The sequence below is a fragment of the Pristiophorus japonicus genome, chromosome 22, assembly GCF_044704955.1.
Source record: "Pristiophorus japonicus isolate sPriJap1 chromosome 22, sPriJap1.hap1, whole genome shotgun sequence".
Lineage (NCBI taxonomy): Eukaryota > Metazoa > Chordata > Chondrichthyes > Pristiophoridae > Pristiophorus > Pristiophorus japonicus.
Genome location: NC_091998.1, coordinates 70,586,618 through 70,604,289, shown reverse-complemented (window position 1 = coordinate 70,604,289; position 17,672 = coordinate 70,586,618). Strand labels below are relative to the sequence as shown.

Sequence of the window (17,672 nt, the reverse complement as noted above, 5' to 3'; positions counted from 1 at the left end):
TACAAATATCTGTTCTGGTGTGTTGGCTGTGCCCTCGCTGGGCTGGCGTGTTGTTGGCCCTGCAGGGCTGCTGGGTGAGCCTGGCCTTTGCTGGGCTGTTGGGTGTGATGAGTTCAATTTCCTGGTCCGGGGTGGTGTCGTTGATCCTTTGGGTGTGTGTTGTGGGCTCAATAAAGATGGTATCTGCTGTGGGTTGTTCAGGGCAGACTGTGAACCGCAGCCTCGTTTGGTCCAGGTGCTTTCTGCAAATTTGTCCATTGTCTAGTTTGACTACAAACACCCTATTCCCTTCTTTAGCTATCACCGTGCCCGCGATCCACTTGGGACCATGTCCATAGTTTAACACATACACAGGGTCATTCAGATCAATTTCCTGTGACACAGTGGCGCGACCATCGTTTACATTTTGTTGCTGCCGCCTGCTCTCTACCTGATCATGCAGGTTGGGGTGAACCAGTGAGAGCCTATTTTTAAGTGTCCTTTTCATGAGTAGCTCAGCCGGGGCACCCCTGTGAGCGAGTGGGGTCTCGTGCGGTAGCTGAGCAGTACTCGGGACAGGCGGGTTTGGACTCGTTTAAGGCTCTGTTTGATGGTTTGTACTGCCCTCTCTGCCTGCCCATTGGAGGCTGGTTTAAATGGGGCTGAGGTGACATGTTTGATCCCATTGCAGGTCATGAATTCTTTAAATTCGGCACTGGTGAAACATGGCCCGTTGTCACTGACCAGTATGTCAGGCAGGCCGTGGGTGGCAAACATGGCCCTCAGGCTTTCAATGGTGGCGGTGGCGGTGCTTCCCGACATTATTTCACATTCAATCCGTTTTGAAAAAACATCCACCACCACCAGGAACATTTTACCGAGAAATGGGCCCGCATAGTCGACATGGATCCTCGACCATGGTCTGGAGGGCCAGAACCACAAACTTAGTGGTGCCTCTCTGGGCGCGTTGCTCAACTGAGCCGTACACAGGACTCTAAGTCAGAGTCGATACCGGGCCACCACACGTGGGATCTGGCTATCGCTTTCATCATTACTATACCCGGGTGTGTGCTGTGGAGATCCGAAATGAACGTCTCCTTGCCCTTTTTGGGTAGCACTACACGGTTACCCCACAACAGGCAGTCTGCCTGAATGGACAGCTCGTCCTTTCACTGCTGGAATGGCTTGGTTAGCTCTTGCATTTCAACGGGATGCTGGCCCAGCTCCCATGCAATACACAGTTTTTTACTAGGGACAGCAGAGGATCTCGGCTGGTCCAAGTCCTAATCTGGCGGGCCGTGACAGGTGATTTATCATTTTCAAACGCTTCCATGACCATCAACAAGTCTACGGATTGCGCCACCATCAACAAGTTTGCAGGCTGTGCCATTTCCACCCCCGTGGTGGGCAATGGTAGTCGATTGAGAGCATCCGCACAGTTCTCGGTGCCTGGCCTGTGGTGGATGGTATAGTTATACGCTGATAGCACGAGTGCCCACCTTTGTATGCGGGCTGAGGCATTAGTATTTATCCCCTTGTTTTCAGCGAACATGGATATGAGGGGCTTGTGATCGGTTTCCAGCTTAAATTTGAGGCCAAATAGGTACTTTCTTTACCCCGAACACACACACGCTAATGCCTCTTTCTCAATCATGCTGTAGGCCCTCTCGGCCTTAGACAAGCTCCTGAGGCATAGGCGACAGGTTGCAACTTCCCCACAACGTTAGCTTGTTGTAATACACACCTGACTCCGTACGACGATGCGTCACATGCTAGCACAAGTCTTTTACATGGGTTATACAATACAAGCAGCTTGTTGGAGCATAAAATGTTTCTGGCTTTCTCAAAAGCAATTACTTGTTTTTTTCCCCATACCCAGTTCTCACCTTTACGCAATAACACATGTTGGGGCTCTAAGAGGGTGCTTAACCCCAGTAGGAAGTTACCAAAATAGTTGAGGAGTCCCAGGAACGACCGCAGCTCCGTGACATTCTGTGGCCTGGGTGCGTTCCTGATAGCCTCTGTCTTGGCGTCTGTGGGCCGAATGCCGTCCGCCGCGATCTTTCTCCCCAAAAACTCCACTTCTGTTGCCATGAAGACGCATTTCGACCTCTTCAGCCGCAGCCCTACACGATCCAGTCGCTGGAGGACCTCCTCCAGGTTTTGTAGGTGCTCGACGGTGTCCCGACCCGTGACCAATATGTCGTCCTGAAAATCCACCGTGCGTGGTACCGACTTGATTAGGCTCTCCATGTTTCTCTGGAAGATCGCTGCAGCCGAGCGAATTCCAAACGGGCATCTGTTGTAGATGAACAGTCCCTTGTGTGTGTTGATGCAGGTGAGGCCCTTCGAAGACTCCTCCAGCTCCTGCGTCATGTAGGCCGAAGTCAGGTCAAGCTTGGTGAATGTCTTGCCTCCTGCCAGCGTCACAAATAGGTAGCGGGTATTGGTCCTGTAGCGAGAAACGATTAATAGTTACTTTATAATCGCCGCAAATCCTGACCGTGCCATCACTTTTGAGTACTGGAACAATTGGGCTGGCCCACTCGCTGAATTCCACTGGGGAGATGATGCCCTCGTGTTGCAGCCTGTCCAGCTCGATTTCCACTCTCCTTCATCATGTGAGGTACCGCTCGCGCCTTGTGGTGAATGGGTCGTGCCTCTGGGACCAAGTGGATCCGCACCTTCGCCCCGGAAAAGTTTCCAATGCCTGGCTCAAAAAGGGAAGGAAATTTGTTAAGAACCTGGGTACATGAGGCCTCATCGACATGTGATAGCGCTCGGATGTCATCCCAGTTCCAGCGGATTTTGCCCAGCCAGCTCCTTCCAAGCAGTGTGGGGTCATCGCCCGGGACAATCCAGAGTGGCAGTTCGTGCACCGTGCCCTCGTAGCTGACCTTGACCATGGCGCTGCCCAGGACAGTGATGAGCTTTTTGGTTTACGTTCTCAGTTTTGTGTGGATGGGGCTCAGGGCTGGTCTGAGTGCCTTATTGCACCACAGTCTCTCAAGCATCTTTTTACTCATGATGGATTGGCTTGCGCCAGTGTCCAGTTCCATGGCTACGGGTAAGCCATTCAATTTTACATTTAGCATTATAGGTGGACATTTCGTCGAAAATGTGTGCACCCCGTGTACTTCAGCATCTGCCTCCTCTCTGAGGCTTGAAATTGCTTTGATCCACCACTGATCTTCCTTTGCCACGTGATGGTTTGCAGGTTTTGCAGAGCTTGCGGAGTCCTCAACCTCCGAGAACTTCTCCAGAATGCCCACAGTTTGCTGCATCTTTGCGTTGGATTCGTATACTCGTTGCCAGTTATTGGAGGTGCCCCATTGTTCCACAGCTCTTGCAAACATACCCTTTGAAGCGGCATGAATAGGCTGATTGGAAGCCTCCACAGCGCCAACAAGGTATGAATTGCCTTGCATTCATCCTTTATTGCGGACTCTCTGAGTCAGCTGGGTCACCTGAGGCCTGCTGGCAGTTGCAGACTCATGGTTTCTGCCCTGTACATTTCTACTCGCAAACACAGTTCCAGTTAATTTATGAACATTGCTAGCACTTGTGTGCTGAGAGATTTGTTTGGTGTTATCACTGGTGGACATAAACGTCTGTGCTATCGCAATGACCTTACTGAGGGTCGGTGTCTCAACAGTCAAAAGTTTTCGTAGGATGGTCTCGTGGCCAATGTCCAGTACAAAAAGTCTCTGAGCACCTGCTCTAGGTAGCCATCAAACTCATATTGTCCTGCAAGTCGCCTTAGCTTGGCGATGTAGCTCGCCACTTCCTGACCTTCAGATCGCTGGCACGTGTAGAACCAATACCTCGCCATCAGCACGCTCTCCCTTGGGTTAAGATGCTCCTGAACCAGTGTACACAGCTCCTCATACGACTTATCTGTGGGTTTCACCGGAGCCAGAAGATTCTTCATGAGGCTGTAGGTCGGTGCCCTGGAGGCTGTGGGGAGGACCGCTCTCCTTTTTGCAGCGCTTCCTTCTCCGTCCAGCTCGTTGGCTACAAAGTACTGGTCTAGCCATTCGACATAGGCTTCCCAGTCCTCAACCTCCGAGAACTTCTCCAGGATACCCACAGTTTGCTGCATCTTTGCGTTAGATTCGTATACTCGTCACCAGTTATTGCGTTCCTAACACAGATGAGACTGCACACAGAGAGGTTAAAGTAACAGTGACCTGAGTCTTTAATAAGACACTCCAGAGTGAGGAACAGGCCTTACGGGCCGGCTTATGTACAGTGCTCCCAAGGGATGCTGGGATCCCTTGCTTTACAGATACACAACAGACAGTTTCTTAACCGATAAAGGAATAAGGGGTTATGGGGAGCGGGCAGGGAAGTGGACCTGAGTCCATGATCGGATCAGCCATGATCGTATTAAATGGCGGAGCAGGCTTGAGGGGCTGAATGGCCCACTCCTGTTCCTATTTCTTATGTTCTTATGTTATCAAACTTGGATACATAACATAAGAACATAAGAAATAGGAACAGGAGTAGACCATACAGCCTCTCGAGACTGCTCCGCCACTCAATAAGATCTGATCATGGACTCAGCTCCACTTCCCTGCCCGCTCCCCATAACTCCTTATTGTTTACTAAACTGTCTATTTCCGTCTTAAATTTGTTCAATGCTTCCACAGCTCTCTGAGACAGCGAATTCCAGATTTACAACCTTCAGAGAAGAAATTTCTCCTCATCTCAGTTTTAAATGGGCGGCCCCTTATTGTAAGATCATGCCCCCTAGTTCTTGTGTCCCCAATCAGTGGAAACTTCCTCTCTGCAGCAACCTTAACAAGACCCCACATAGTCTTATATGTTTCGATAAGATCACCTTTCATTCTTCTGAATTCCAATGAGTATAGGCCCAACCTTTCCTCATAAGTCAAGCCCCTCATCTCCTGAATCAACCGAGTGAACCTTCTCTGAACTGCCTCCGAAGCAAATATATCCTTTCGCAAATATGGAAACCAAAACTGCACGCAGTATTCCAGGTGTGGCCTCACCAATACCCTGTATAGCTGGAGCAAAACTTCCCTGCTTTTATACTCCATCCGCTTTGCGTCCATTGGCCTACCTGATCACTTGCTGTACCTGCATACTATCCTTTAGTGTTTTATGCACAAGTACCTCCCGCTGTACTGCAGCACTTTGCAATCTTTCTCCATTTAAATAATAACTTGCTCTTTGATTTTTTTCTGCCAAAGTGCATGACCTCACACTTTCCAACATTATACTCCATCTGCCAAATTTTTGCCCACTCACTTAGCCTGTCTATGTCCTTTTGCAGATTTTTTGTGTCCTCTTCACACATTGCTTTTCCTCCCATCTTTGTATCATCAGCAAACTTGGCTACGTTACACTCGGTCCCTTCTTCCAAGTCGTTAATATAGATTGTAAATAGTTGGGGTCCCAGCACTGATCCCTGTGGCACCCCACTAGTTACTGGTTGCCAACCCGAGAATGAACCATTTATCCCGACTCTCTGTTTTCTGTTAGTTAGCCAATCTCCATCCATGGTCATTGGAGGGAGCAGCGTGTGGCGGCCCGGAAATCGACGCGGTCCAGGCCTGCAAGATCCTCAGCAGGCCGGGGCCATTGGAGGGAGCAGCGTTTGGCGACATACCGCTGCAGGGAGCAGTGCGTGCTGCTGCAGGGGGGTGACAGCTGCAAAGCCAGGTCGCTGATTGCAGTGCGGGCAGGCATAGCAGGAGGGGCGAAGGAGGTCCTTCATTGAAACAGCTGTGAATTGATCCCTCTTTGGCGTGAAAGCAAGTCATCCTCACTTCGAAGTGCTGCCTATAATGATGATATCCATGCTAATATATTACCCCCAACTCCGTGAACTTTTATCTTGTGCAGTAACCTTTTATGTGGCACCTTGTCAAATGCCTTCTGGAAGTCCAAATACACCACATCCACTGGTTCCCCTTTATCCACCCTGTTTGTTACATCCTCAAAGAATTCCAGCAAATTTGTCAAACATGACTTCCCCTTCATAAATCCATGCTGACTCTGTCTGACCGAATTTTGCTTTTCCAACTGTCCAAATGACACTTGTGTCTTCATGTGTCAGCTGTAGCTCAGTGGGCAGCACAATCACCTCTGAGTCAGGAGGTTGTGGGTTCAAGTCCCACTTCAGGGACTTGAGCATGAAAAATCGAGACTTACACTCCCAGTGCAGTGCTGAGGGAATGTGACAGTCAAAGTCTTTCAGATGAGATGTTAAACCAAGGTCCTGTCTGATCTCTCAAATGGATGTAAAAGATCCCATGAAGAAGAGCATGGGAGTTATCAACATCAGAAAAACACTGGTCATTATCACATTGCTGCTTGTGTATGTGCATATTGGCTGTCACGTTAACAGTGACAACACTTCAACAAGTACTTCATTGGCTGTAAAGTGCTTCGAGACATCTGGTGGTCATGAAAGGTGCTATATAAATCCAAGTCTTTGATGACAAAGTCATTAATAATAATTAGTAAATAGCTGAGGCCAAAGCACCAGCAGCTGGCTAGTTACAGCTTGCCAACCGGAATGTGAGCCATTTATCTGTTAATCAATCCTCTATCCATGCTAATATATTACGCCCAACTCCACGAGCTCTTGCCTTGCATAGCAACATTTTATGTGGCACGATGTCAAATGCCTTTTGGAAATCCACTGGTTCCCCTTTATTCACCCTGCTAGTTACATCCTCAAAAAAACTCAGCAATTTGTTGAACACGATTTCCCTTTCATAAAACCATGTTGACTCTGCCTAATCAGACCATGGTTTTCGAAGTGCCCTGTTACCACTTTTTTAGTAATGGATTCCAACATTTTCCCAACAAGGAATATCAGGCTAACATTTTCCCTTTCGTGACCGCGGAAGAGAGGCAGGCAGCTAGAGTGCCCACCCCCACTGACCCTGCCCCCCCCAGGTCCCCTGACCCCCGCCCACTGACCCTGCCCCCCAGGTCCCCTGACCCCCGCCCACCCCCCAGGTCCCCTGCCCCCCCACCCCCCGCCGACCCTGCCCCCCAGGTCCCCTGACCCCCGCCCACTGACCCTGCCCCCCAGGTCCCCCGCCCACCCCCCACTGACCCCTGACCCCCCCGCCCACTGACCCTGCCCCCCAGGTCCCCCCGCCCACTGACCCTGCCCTCCAGGTCCCCTGACCCCCGCCCACTGACCCTGCCCCCCAGATCCCCCGCCCACCCCCCACTGACCCCCCCGCCCACTGACCCTGCCCCCCAGGTCCCCCCGCCCACTGACCCTGCCCTCCAGGTCCCCTGACCCCCGCCCACTGACCCTGCCCCCCAGATCCCCCGCCCACCCCCCACTGACCCCTGGTCCCCCCGCCCACTGACCCTGCCCCCCAGGTCCCCTGCCCACCCCCCACTGACCCTGCCCCCCTGACCCCCGCCCACTGACCCTGCCCCCCAGATCCCCCGCCCACCCCCCACTGACCCCTGACCCCAGGTCCCCCCGCCCACTGACCCTGCCCCCCAGGTCCCCTGACCCCCGCCCACTGACCCTGCCCCCCAGATCCCCCGCCCACCCCCCACTGACCCCTGGTCCCCCCGCCCACTGACCCTGCCCCCCAGGTCCCCTGACCCCGGTACCTCTGTGGGGTCTGGGGGCAAACATCCTTTGACCTGGATGTGTGGAAGGGCATCAGAAACATATTACCCAGGATGCTCCAGCTCCCGGGCGCCGGTTGGGAACAGAGACCCTGAGGCCCCGCCCACTCTCTGTTCCCGCCCAAGGTGGCCGCGCATGCGCCGTGAACCCGCCCTGCCCAAGATGGCGGCCAGTGACCACGCTGACTCGGGCCTGTCACCGCGGTGTACACAGGGGGCCTGCGGCCTACACCGGGTGTTTGTGAAGCCTCCCAGCCCGCCCACAACCTCCTGCCGCCTGCCGGACCCAGGTCCGGCTCCATCCCCCCGCGCATGCTCAGACAGTGTGGGAGATCCGGGCTCAGCCCCGCCCACTGGGAGGGGGGAAGTACAAGCCCCCCCCCTCGCACACTCTGATTGGTTGGAGGGCCAACAAGCCGCTCGGTCCTCCAACCGCGCCCCGCTCTTCCTATTAGTCCGGAGTTCAGTCAATCACCGGGCAGCGTGAGCTGAGCTGAGCATGCGCGGGCGGTGAGCGAGTTCCAGGGAACAGAAAGTCCGAGTGTGGCCCGGGCCCGAGAGACAACACCCCATCATCCGCTTCACACACACACCCGCTGTGGCCCCCGGGGAGGGGGACAGCTGCGGGGCTCTCTCCCGGTGACAGGCCCCGGGGGGAGCGGACAGCCGCCATCTCGGTCGGTCAGGGGGCCGCAGGGCGCATGCGCAGCCTGCCCCGGGCCAGGAACCAGGAGGAGAGAATGTTGGGAATGTCTATCCTGGACTCACTGTCAGGGCTTTTGTAAACTGCTGCTCCAGGCTGTGAGAGAAGGGCAGCATTTACAGAACAAAGTCACACCCAACATCACATCAAGGTCTGACAGGGCCCCAATATCAGCACCTCTCTCTGTGGGAGGAGAAATGTTTGTGTGTACTGTCTGGGAAAAGATTTCAAACATCAGTGTGACTGGAGAAGCCCCGAGACACACATCTCCCGAGGGAGCGTGCTCCAGTGCACTGCCTGTGGAAAGAGCTTTAACCAGTTACACAGCCTGAAAACCATCGCACCATTCACAGCGGGGAGAAACCGGACACGTGTTGTGTGTGGACGAGGCTTCAACTGATCGTCCAACCTGCAGAGACACAAGGACACCTGCACCACGGAGAAACCGTGGGAGGGGATTCAGTTCCCCGTCCCACCTGGAAACTCATCGATGCATTCACCTGCTCCGTGTGTGGCAAGAGATTCACCCTGTCGTCCAGCCTGCTGTTACACCAGCGAGTTCACACTGACGAGAGACGGTTTAAATGCTCTGACTGTGGGAACTGCTTTAAAATCTTTGCAGATTTAATTAAACACCGGCGAGTTCACACTGACGAGAGACGGTTGAGTTGCAGTCACTGCGAGAAGAGCTTCACGCAGTCATCTCACCTCATTCAACACCTGCGCGTTCACACAAGGACACCCACACCATGGAGAAACCGTGGAAATGTGGGGATTGTGGGAAGGGATTCAATTACCCGTCTGAGCTGGAAACGCATCGACGCAGTCACACTGGGGAAAGGCCATTCACCTGCTCCATGTGTGGGAAAGGATTCACTCAGTCATCCACCCTATTGGCACATCAGCGAGTTCACACTGGGGAGAGGCCGTTCACCTGCTCCGTGTGTGGGAAGGGATTCACTCAGTCATCCCATCTGTTGACACATCAGCGTGTTCACACTGGGGAGAGGCCGTTCACCTGCTCTGTGTGTGGGAAGGGATTCACTCATTCTTCCCCTCTCCGGACACACCAGCTCATTCACACTGGGGAGAGACCTTTTAAATGCTCTGACTGTGGGGACAGCTTTAAAAGCTCTGCAGAGGTGGTGAGACACCAGCGAGTTCACACCGGGGAGAGGCCATTCACCTGCTCTGTGTGTGGGAAGGGATTCACTCAGTCATCCGATGTTTTGACACACCAGCGAGTTCACACTGGCGAGAGGCCGTTTACTTGCTCTGTGTGTGAGAAGGGATTCACTCTGATAGGCAACCTGCTGAGACATCAACGAGTTCACACCAGGGAGAGGCCGTTCATCTGCTCAGAGTGTGGGAAGGGATTCACTCAGCACTCCAGTCTTCTAACACACCAGCGACTTCACACTGGGGAGAGGCCGTTCACCTGTTCCGTGTGTGGAAAGGGTTTCACTCAGTCGTCCAACCTGCTGGCACACCAGCGAGTTCACCTGTGAGTGCAGGTGTTAAATTCTGCTGCTGTTAATTACATCCAGGACTGAACCATGTTCATTCTGACAGGGCTTGGTTCTGCTGATAGCAGTAACTCCTATAACTGGGCTGGAGTTTAATATTCTGGATATATGTCAAATAAATCAGCTTTGTTTTGAACAGATTCCCGTAGATTTTTGTCTTTCTCACCTGAGTGTTTCGCATCACCTTGCTGGAGCTTAGGGGGGCCAATCTGGGGGAGGGTCGTACGGCGGGAACAGAACTTCAGCCTGGACACCGTCCTTCAGGGCCACGCTGAGAGGGGCAAACGCCACTTTGGTCTTTCTCGTATACTTGGGCGAATTTCTCCAGTGTGTTCAGGATTGTTTTCTGCAACAATTCATCCCAGAACCAACAAGGGTCAACCCTTATTGGATGTAATAATGAGTAATGAGCCAGATTTAGTCAACAGAGTAATGGTGCGTGTTATCTAATAGCGATCATAATATAATCGAGTTCAGCGTTATGTTTGAAAGGGAGAAATGTGAAACAGCTGCTAAGTTTCTAGTGTTGGGTAGGAGGTGTGTGGGGGGCCTGACCCATCCACCTCCATGGCACGAACCTGGTATTGCAGTACTTCCAGGAATGGTGCTTTGGCTCTCGGCCTTTTGGCTAAGAGCATTGGCGCAGAGTGATCCTTGATGTGTGCAAGGTGACCTCTGGCGTTTGTAATCTGACAAGATGATCTGACAAAGAATTGGAAAGATTGGCAACGAATAAATTAAAGGCAACCTCAATGGGATGAGACCGAAACTGTTCAGTGAACTGGGCAAATCTGCTAATGGGTAAATCGACAGAAGATCAATGGGAGATGTTCAAAGAATAATTTAACGTGATACAGAACCAGTTTCTACCTCTAAGGGACAAGAACTCTACTTGCCCAAAAAAACCCAGCCATGGACGACTAAAGAGGTAAGGACCACATAAACCTAAAAAAAAAGCATAGAAAGATCCAATAAACACAGATCCTGGCTACTGAGAGAGATACAAAGATCAGCAAAAGGGCTTTAAGAGGGACAAAAGGGAGTATGAAAAGAAACCAGTAAGGGATATCAAAATAAACATAATTTCTGTTAGTTATATTATAAAAAGAGGATGGCCTGGAGTAATGTGGGCCTGTTGAATTGATAATGGTGATACTGTGAATGAAAATAAGGACATGTTGAATAATTATTTTGCAGCAGGATCTATAGTAGAGGAAGAGGATAGCAAGCCATACATCCTAAGGAAACTGAAGCAGTGAGGGAACTCGGCCAAATAAAGTAATGAAGCAATTTTGGCAAATTCCCCAGGCAGGTGGCTTCCATCCCAGGGACTTCGAGCGAGTCGGTGAGTACATCGCCGATGCCCCAACTATAATCTTCCAAAGTTCTCTCACTTCAGGAACTGTTCCTTCAGATTGCAAAAATTGCAGATGTCACTCCACTATTTAAGAAAGGAGAGGGCACCAGGGAATTACAGAGCAGTTAGCCGAACATCTGTTGTCCACTGGAGTACCATTGAGGATAGGGTGACTGAACACCTTGAAAATGTTCAGCTGATCAGCGAGCCAGGATGGATTTGTAAATTGTAGGTCATGCCTGATGAACCTGATTGAATTTTTGAAGAGGTGACTAAAGTAGTGGAGAGGGAATGTCTATAGATGTTTATATGGACTTCCAGAAGGCATTCACCAAAGACCCTCATGAGAGACTGTCAGCTAAAGTTGGAGCTGCAGGAATTGAAGGCAAAGGATTGACCTGATTCGGGCATTTGCTGAGCCACAGGAGAGAGAAACGGGACACTGGGCAGGTTCTCTAATAGGCAGTGGTGTCCCACAGAGACCTGTGTTGGGGCCTCAACCATTCACCGAATTTGTTAACGACCCAGATGATGGGAAAGGGTACCACATATGTAAGTTTGGCGATGACACACAGATAGGCAGCATTGTAAGCCTTGTAGATGTAAGCATAAAATGGCATATTAATAGACTAAGTGAATGGGCAAAACTGTGGCAAATGGATTTCAATATTAGCAAGTGTGAGGTCATCCACTTTGGACCAAAAATGACTGAACAAAGTACTTCCTAAAATGGTAAAAAGCTAGAAACAGTGGCAGTCCAAAGGGACTGAGGGGTCCATGTACAGAGATCATTAAATGTCCTTAACAGGGACAGAAAATAATCAAAAAGGCAAATGGGATGCTGGGCTTTATATCCTGAGGACTAGATACAAGGGGGTAGAAGTTGCACCAAGCCCTGGTTAGACCACACCTGGAGCACTGTGAGCAGTTCTGGGCCCCACACCTTCGGGAGGGTATATTGGTCTTGGAGGGAGTGCGTGGGTTTATCAGAATGGTACCCGGACTCTGGGGTTAAGTTACACAAACAAGGGTTGAATTGAGAGACGGGGGGGGGGGGGAGGGAGACGGGGAGGGAGGGGGGGGGGAGAGAGACGGGGAGGGAGGGGGGGGAGAGAGACGGGGAGGGAGGGGGGGAGAGAGAGACGGGGAGGGAGGGAGGGGGGGGAGAGATACGGGGAGGGAGGGGGGGGAGAGAGACGGGGAGGGAGAGAGACGGGGAGGGAGGGGGGGGGGAAGAGAGACGGGGAGGGAGGGGGGGAAGAGAGACGGGGAGGGAGGGGGGGGGAGAGAGACGGGGAGGGAGGGGGGGGGAGAGAGACGGGGAGGGAGGGGGGGGGAGAGAGACGGGGAGGGAGGGGGGGGGGAGAGAGACGGGGAGGGAGGGGGGGGGAGAGAGACGGGGAGGGAGGGGGGGGGAGAGAGACGGGGAGGGAGGGGGGGGAGAGAGACGGGGAGGGAGGGGGGGGGAGAGAGACGGGGAGGGAGGGGGGGGGGAGAGAGAGACGGGGAGGGAGGGGGGGAGAGAGACGGGGAGGGGGGGGGGAAGAGAGACGGGGAGGGAGGGGGGGGGAGAGAGACGGGGAGGGAGGGGGGGGGAGAGAGACGGGGAGGGAGGGGGAGAGAGACGGGGAGGGGGGGGAGAGAGGGGGAGGGGGGAGAGAGGGGGAGGGGAAGGGGGGAGAGAGACGGGGGGGGAGAGACTGGGGGGGAAGGGGGGAGAGAAGGGGAAGGGGGAGAGAGAAGGGGGGAAGGGGGGGAGAGAAGGGGAAGGGGGAGAGAGATGGGGGGAGGGGGGAGAGACTGAAGGGGGAAGGGGAGAGAGAAGGGGGAAGGGGAGAGAGACGGGGGAGAGAGACTGGGGGGGAGGAGGAGAGAGACTGGGGGGGAAAGAGACGGGGGGGGGGACGGAGAGACTGGGGGGGAGGGGGAAAGAGATGGGGGAGAGAGACTGGGGTTGAAGGGGGGAGAGAGACTGGGTTGAAGGGGGGAGAGAGACTGGGGGGGAAAGAGACGGGGGGGTAGAGACTGACGGGGGGGGACGGAGAGACTGGGGGGGAGGGGGGAAAGAGATGGGGGAGAGAGACTGGGGTTGAAGGGGGGAGAGAGACTGGGGGGAAGGGGGTAGAGAGACTGGGGGGTAGTGCAGGGAGTGAGATTGGGGGGAAGGGGGAGAGAGACTTGGGGGGAGTGGGGGAAGAGAGACGGGGGAGGGGGAGAGAGACGGGGGAGGGTGAGTGAGATGGGCGGAGGGGGAGAGAGACGGAGGGGGGAAGGGGGAGAGAGACTGGGGGGGAGGCGGGAGAGAGAGACTGGTGGGGGAAGGGGGAGAGACTGGGGGGGGAAGGGGGAGAGAGATTGGGTGGGGAAAAGGGGGGGAAGGGGGAGAGAGACTGAGGGGGGAGGTGGAGAGAGACTGGGGGGGGAGGTGGAGAGAGACAGGTGGAGAGAGACTGGGGGGGGAGGTGGAGAGAGACTGGTGGGGAGGAGGGTGAGAGACTGGGGGGAGGGGGGAGAGAGACTGGGGGGAAGGGGGAAAGAGACGGGGGGGGAGGTGGAGAGAGACTGGGGGGGGAGGTGGAGAGAGACTGGTGGGGAGGAGGGTGAGAGACTGGGGGGGAGGGGGGAGAGAGACTGGGGGGAAGGGGGAAAGAGACGGGGGGGGAGAGAGACTGGGGGGAAGGGGAGAGAGAGACGGGGGGGGGGGGAGAGAGACTGGGGGGAAGGGGGTAGAGAGACGTGGGGGGAGTGAGACTGGGGGGGAAGGAGGTAGAGAGACTGGGGGGGAGTGGAGGGAGTGAGACCGAGGGGGAAGTGGGTAGAGAGAAGACTGGGGGGGAGTGGAGGGAGTGAGACCGAGAGGGAAGGGGGAGAGAGAGTGGGGGGAGTGAGACTGGGGGGAATGGGGAGTGAGACTGGGGGGAATGGGGAGTGAGACTGGGGGGAATGGGGAGAGAGACTGGGGGGATGGGGGAGAGAGATTGGGGGGGGGGGGGGAAAGGGAGGGGAAGGGGGAGTGAGACTGGGGGGGAGAGTGAGACTGGGGGGGGGGAGGCGGCGAGAGACTGGGGGGAGGGGGAGAGAGACTGGGGGGGGGAGGGGGGAGAGAGACTGGGGGGAAGTGGGAAGGGGGAGAGAGACTGGGGGGGAAGGGGGAGAGAGACGGGGGGAAGAGACTGGGGGGGAGGGGGGAAAGAGACGGTGGGAGAGAGCCTGGGGGAGAGGGGGGAAAGAGACGGGGGGGGGAGAGGCGGGGGGGAAGGGGGTAGAGAGACTGGGGGGGAGTGGGGGCAGTGAGACGGGGGAGAAGGCGGAGAGAGACTGGGGGTGAGTGGGGGAGAGTGAGATTGGGGGGGGGAAGGGGGAGAGACGGGGGGGGAGAGAGAGACTGGGGAGGTCGAGATTCGTGGGGGAGGGAAGAGAGACTGAGCGGGAGGGGGAGCGAGACGGGGTAGGGAGAGAGAGAGACTGGGGAGGTAGAGAGATGGGGGGGTAGAGAGACTGAGGGGGAGAGATGGCGGGGGGGAGGGGGGAAGAGACTGGGGGGGAAGGGGGTAGAGAGACTGGTGGGGAGGGGGGAAAGAGATGGGGGGAGAGAGACGAGGGGGAGAGAGACTGGGGGGGCGGGGGGAGAGAGACTGGGGGGGGAAGGGGGGAGAGAGACGTGGGGGGAGTGAGACTGGGGGGGAAGGGGGAGAGACGGGGGAGAGAGAGACTGGGGAGGTAGAGATACGTGGGGGAGGGAAGAGAGAGACTGAGGGGGGAGGGGGGAGCGAGACGGGGTAGGGGGAGAGAGAGACTGGTGGGGAGTGGGGAGCGAGACCGGGTAGGGAGAGAGAGAGGCTGGGGGGGAGAGAGAGACGTGGGTGGGAGGAGAGAGACTGGATGGAAGGGGGAGGGGGGAGCGAGACGGGGTAGGGAGAGAGAGAGACTGCGGGGGAGAGAGAGACTGGGGCGGAAGGGGTGAGAGAGAGAGACGGGGGCGGTGGTGAGAGAGAGACGGGGGGGTGGAAGGGGGAGAGAGACTGGGGGGGAGAGAGAGAGACTGGGAAGGTAGAGAGACGGGGTGGGGGGGAGAGAGAGACTGGGGGGGAAGGGGAGGGGGGAGAGAGAGACTGGGGGGAAGGGGGAGAGAGAGACTGGGGTGGAAGGGGAGGGGGGGAGAGAGAGACTGGGGGGAAGGGGGAGAGAGAGAGAGAGACTGGGGGAGAGAGAGAGAGACTGGGGGAGAGAGAGAGAGACTGGGGGGGAGAGAGAGACTGGGGAGGTAGAGAGACGGGGGGGGTGAGAGAGACGGGGGGGGGGGAGTGAGAGAGACGGGGGGGGGGGTGAGAGAGACAGGGGTGGAGGTAGCGAGACGGGGGTGGAGGTCGAGAGATGGGGGGGTGAAGAGAGAGACAGGGCGGGAGGGGTGAGAGAGAGACGGGGGGGCGTGGTGAGAGAGAGAGACGGCGGCGGGGAGTTGAAGAGAGAGAGACGGGGGATTGAAGAGAGAGAGAGACGGGGGATTGAAGAGAGAGAGAGAGACGGGGGATTGAAGAGAGAGATGGGGGGGGTGGAGAGAGAGAGAGACGGGGGGACGGTGAGAGAGGGAGACGGGGGATGCGGTGAGAGAGAGAGACGGGGGGGGAGGAGAGAGAGATGGGGGGGGAGGAGAGAGAGAGACGGGGGGAAGGAGAGAGAGAGAGAGAGAGAGACGGGGGGAAGGAGAGAGAGAGAGAGACGGGGGAAGGAGAGAGAGAGAGAGAGAGAGAGACGGGGGGAAGGAGAGAGAGAGAGAGAGACGGGGGGGAAGGAGAGAGAGAGAGAGAGACGGGGGGGAAGGAGAGAGAGAGAGAGAGAGAGAGACGGGGGGAAGGAGAGAGAGAGAGAGAGAGAGACGGGGGAAGGAGAGAGAGAGAGAGAGACGGGGGAAGGAGAGAGAGAGAGAGAGACGGGGGGAAGGAGAGAGAGAGAGAGATGGGGGGAAGGAGAGAGCGAGAGACGGAGCAGTTGAGAGAGAGAGAGACGGGGGGGTGAGAGAGAGAAAGAGAAACACGGGGAGAGAGAGGTGGGGGGTGAGAGAGAGATGAGGGGGTGGTGAGAGAGAGAGAGACGTGGGGAGGAGACGGGGAGGTGACGACAGGGGAGAGAGACAGGGGGGTTGGAGAAAGAGAGAGAGTCGGCTGTCGGGGTGGGGGGGAGGTGACGGGGGCGGGGAGTGTAACAGTGCGGTGGATAGAGAGAGTCGGAGGGGAGGAGAGAGACGGGAGGGAGGAAAAGAGGGAGTCTGGTTGGAGGAGGAGAGAGAGACGGTGGGTTGGAGGGGGGAGAGAAAGAGAGACGGGGGGGAAGGAGAGAAAGAGAGACGGGGGGAAGGAGGGAGCGATGGGAGGAAGGAGAGAGAGAGGGGGCGGAGGAGAGAGAGAGAGACGGGGGGGGAGAACAGAGAGAGAGAGAGACGGGGGGAGGACAGAGAGAGACTGGGAGAGTGAGAGAGGGAGAGAGAGAGAGACAGGGGGTTGGGGGGAGGAGAGACCGGGAGAAGGACAGAGAGAGAGAGAGAGAGTGAGACGGGAGGAAGTGATGGAGGGTGAGAATGATGGCGTTGGGGCGTGGGGTGGAGAGAGACGAGGGATGAGCGAGAGAGAGACGGGGGGATGGTGAGAGAGAGGAAGAGAGAGACGGGGGATGAGAGAGAGAGAGATGGGGGGTGAAAGAGAGCGAGAGAGAGACGGGGAGGTGGTGAGAGAGTGGAAGAGAGAGACGGGGGATGAGAGAGAGAGAGGGAGACGGGGAATGAGAGAGAGAGAGAGACGGGGGATGAGAGAGAGAGAGAGAGAGAGAGACGTGGGGGTTAGAGAGAGAGAGAGAGACGTGGGGGTGAGAGAGACTGGGCGGTGAGAGAGAGAGAGAGAGAGACGTGGGGATGAGAGAGAGAGACGGGGGGGTGAGAAAGAGAGAGACTGGGGGGCGCAAGAGAGAGACGGTGGGGTGAGAGACAGAGAGACAGAGAGACGGGGGGGTGGAGAGAGAGAGAGAGAGAGAGAGACGGGGGCGTGAGAGAGAGAGAGAGACGGGGGCGTGAGAGAGAGAGAGAGACGGGGGGGGGGCGTGAGAGAGAGAGAGAGAGAGACGGGGAGGGGGGGGCGAGAGAGAGAGACGGGGGGGCGAGAGAGAGAGAGAGACGGGGGGAGGGGAGGGGAGAGAGACGGGGTTGTGTGGAGAGAGAGAGAGAGAGAGACGGGAGGGTGGTGAAAAAGAGAGAGAGAGACGCGGGAGTGTGAGAGAGAGAGAGAGAGACAGGGGGGTGAGAGAGAGAGAGACGGGGGGGGGGGGCGAGAGAGAGACGGGGGGCGAGAGAGAGAGAGAGACGGGGGTGAGAGAGAGAGACGGGGGGGTGAGAGAGAGAGAGAGAGACATTGCGGTGAGAGAGAGAGAGACGGGGGGTTGGGGGTGAAAGAGACGGGGGAGGGGAGTGAGAGAGAGAGACGGG

General features: G+C 56.0%; 1 protein-coding gene and 1 pseudogene across 1 annotated transcript; one reads left to right on the top strand and one right to left on the bottom strand.

The window, feature by feature from the left end:
* The window catches only part of LOC139234664 (zinc finger protein 11-like), a 54,499-nt pseudogene that overhangs the window by 19,115 nt on the left and 17,712 nt on the right, over positions 1-17,672 (bottom strand).
* On the top strand, positions 8,971-9,983 carry LOC139235146 (zinc finger protein 239-like). Its single transcript, XM_070866370.1, has one exon. The coding sequence runs from the start codon at positions 9,067-9,069 to the stop codon at positions 9,823-9,825; it is 759 nt and encodes a 252-aa protein (XP_070722471.1). The 5' UTR covers positions 8,971-9,066; the 3' UTR covers positions 9,826-9,983.

Bases quoted from the DNA above. Each gene is read 5' to 3' on its own strand.
- LOC139235146 (XM_070866370.1), top strand. From the start codon at position 9,067: ATGGAGAAACCGTGGAAATGTGGGGATTGTGGGAAGGGATTCAATTAC.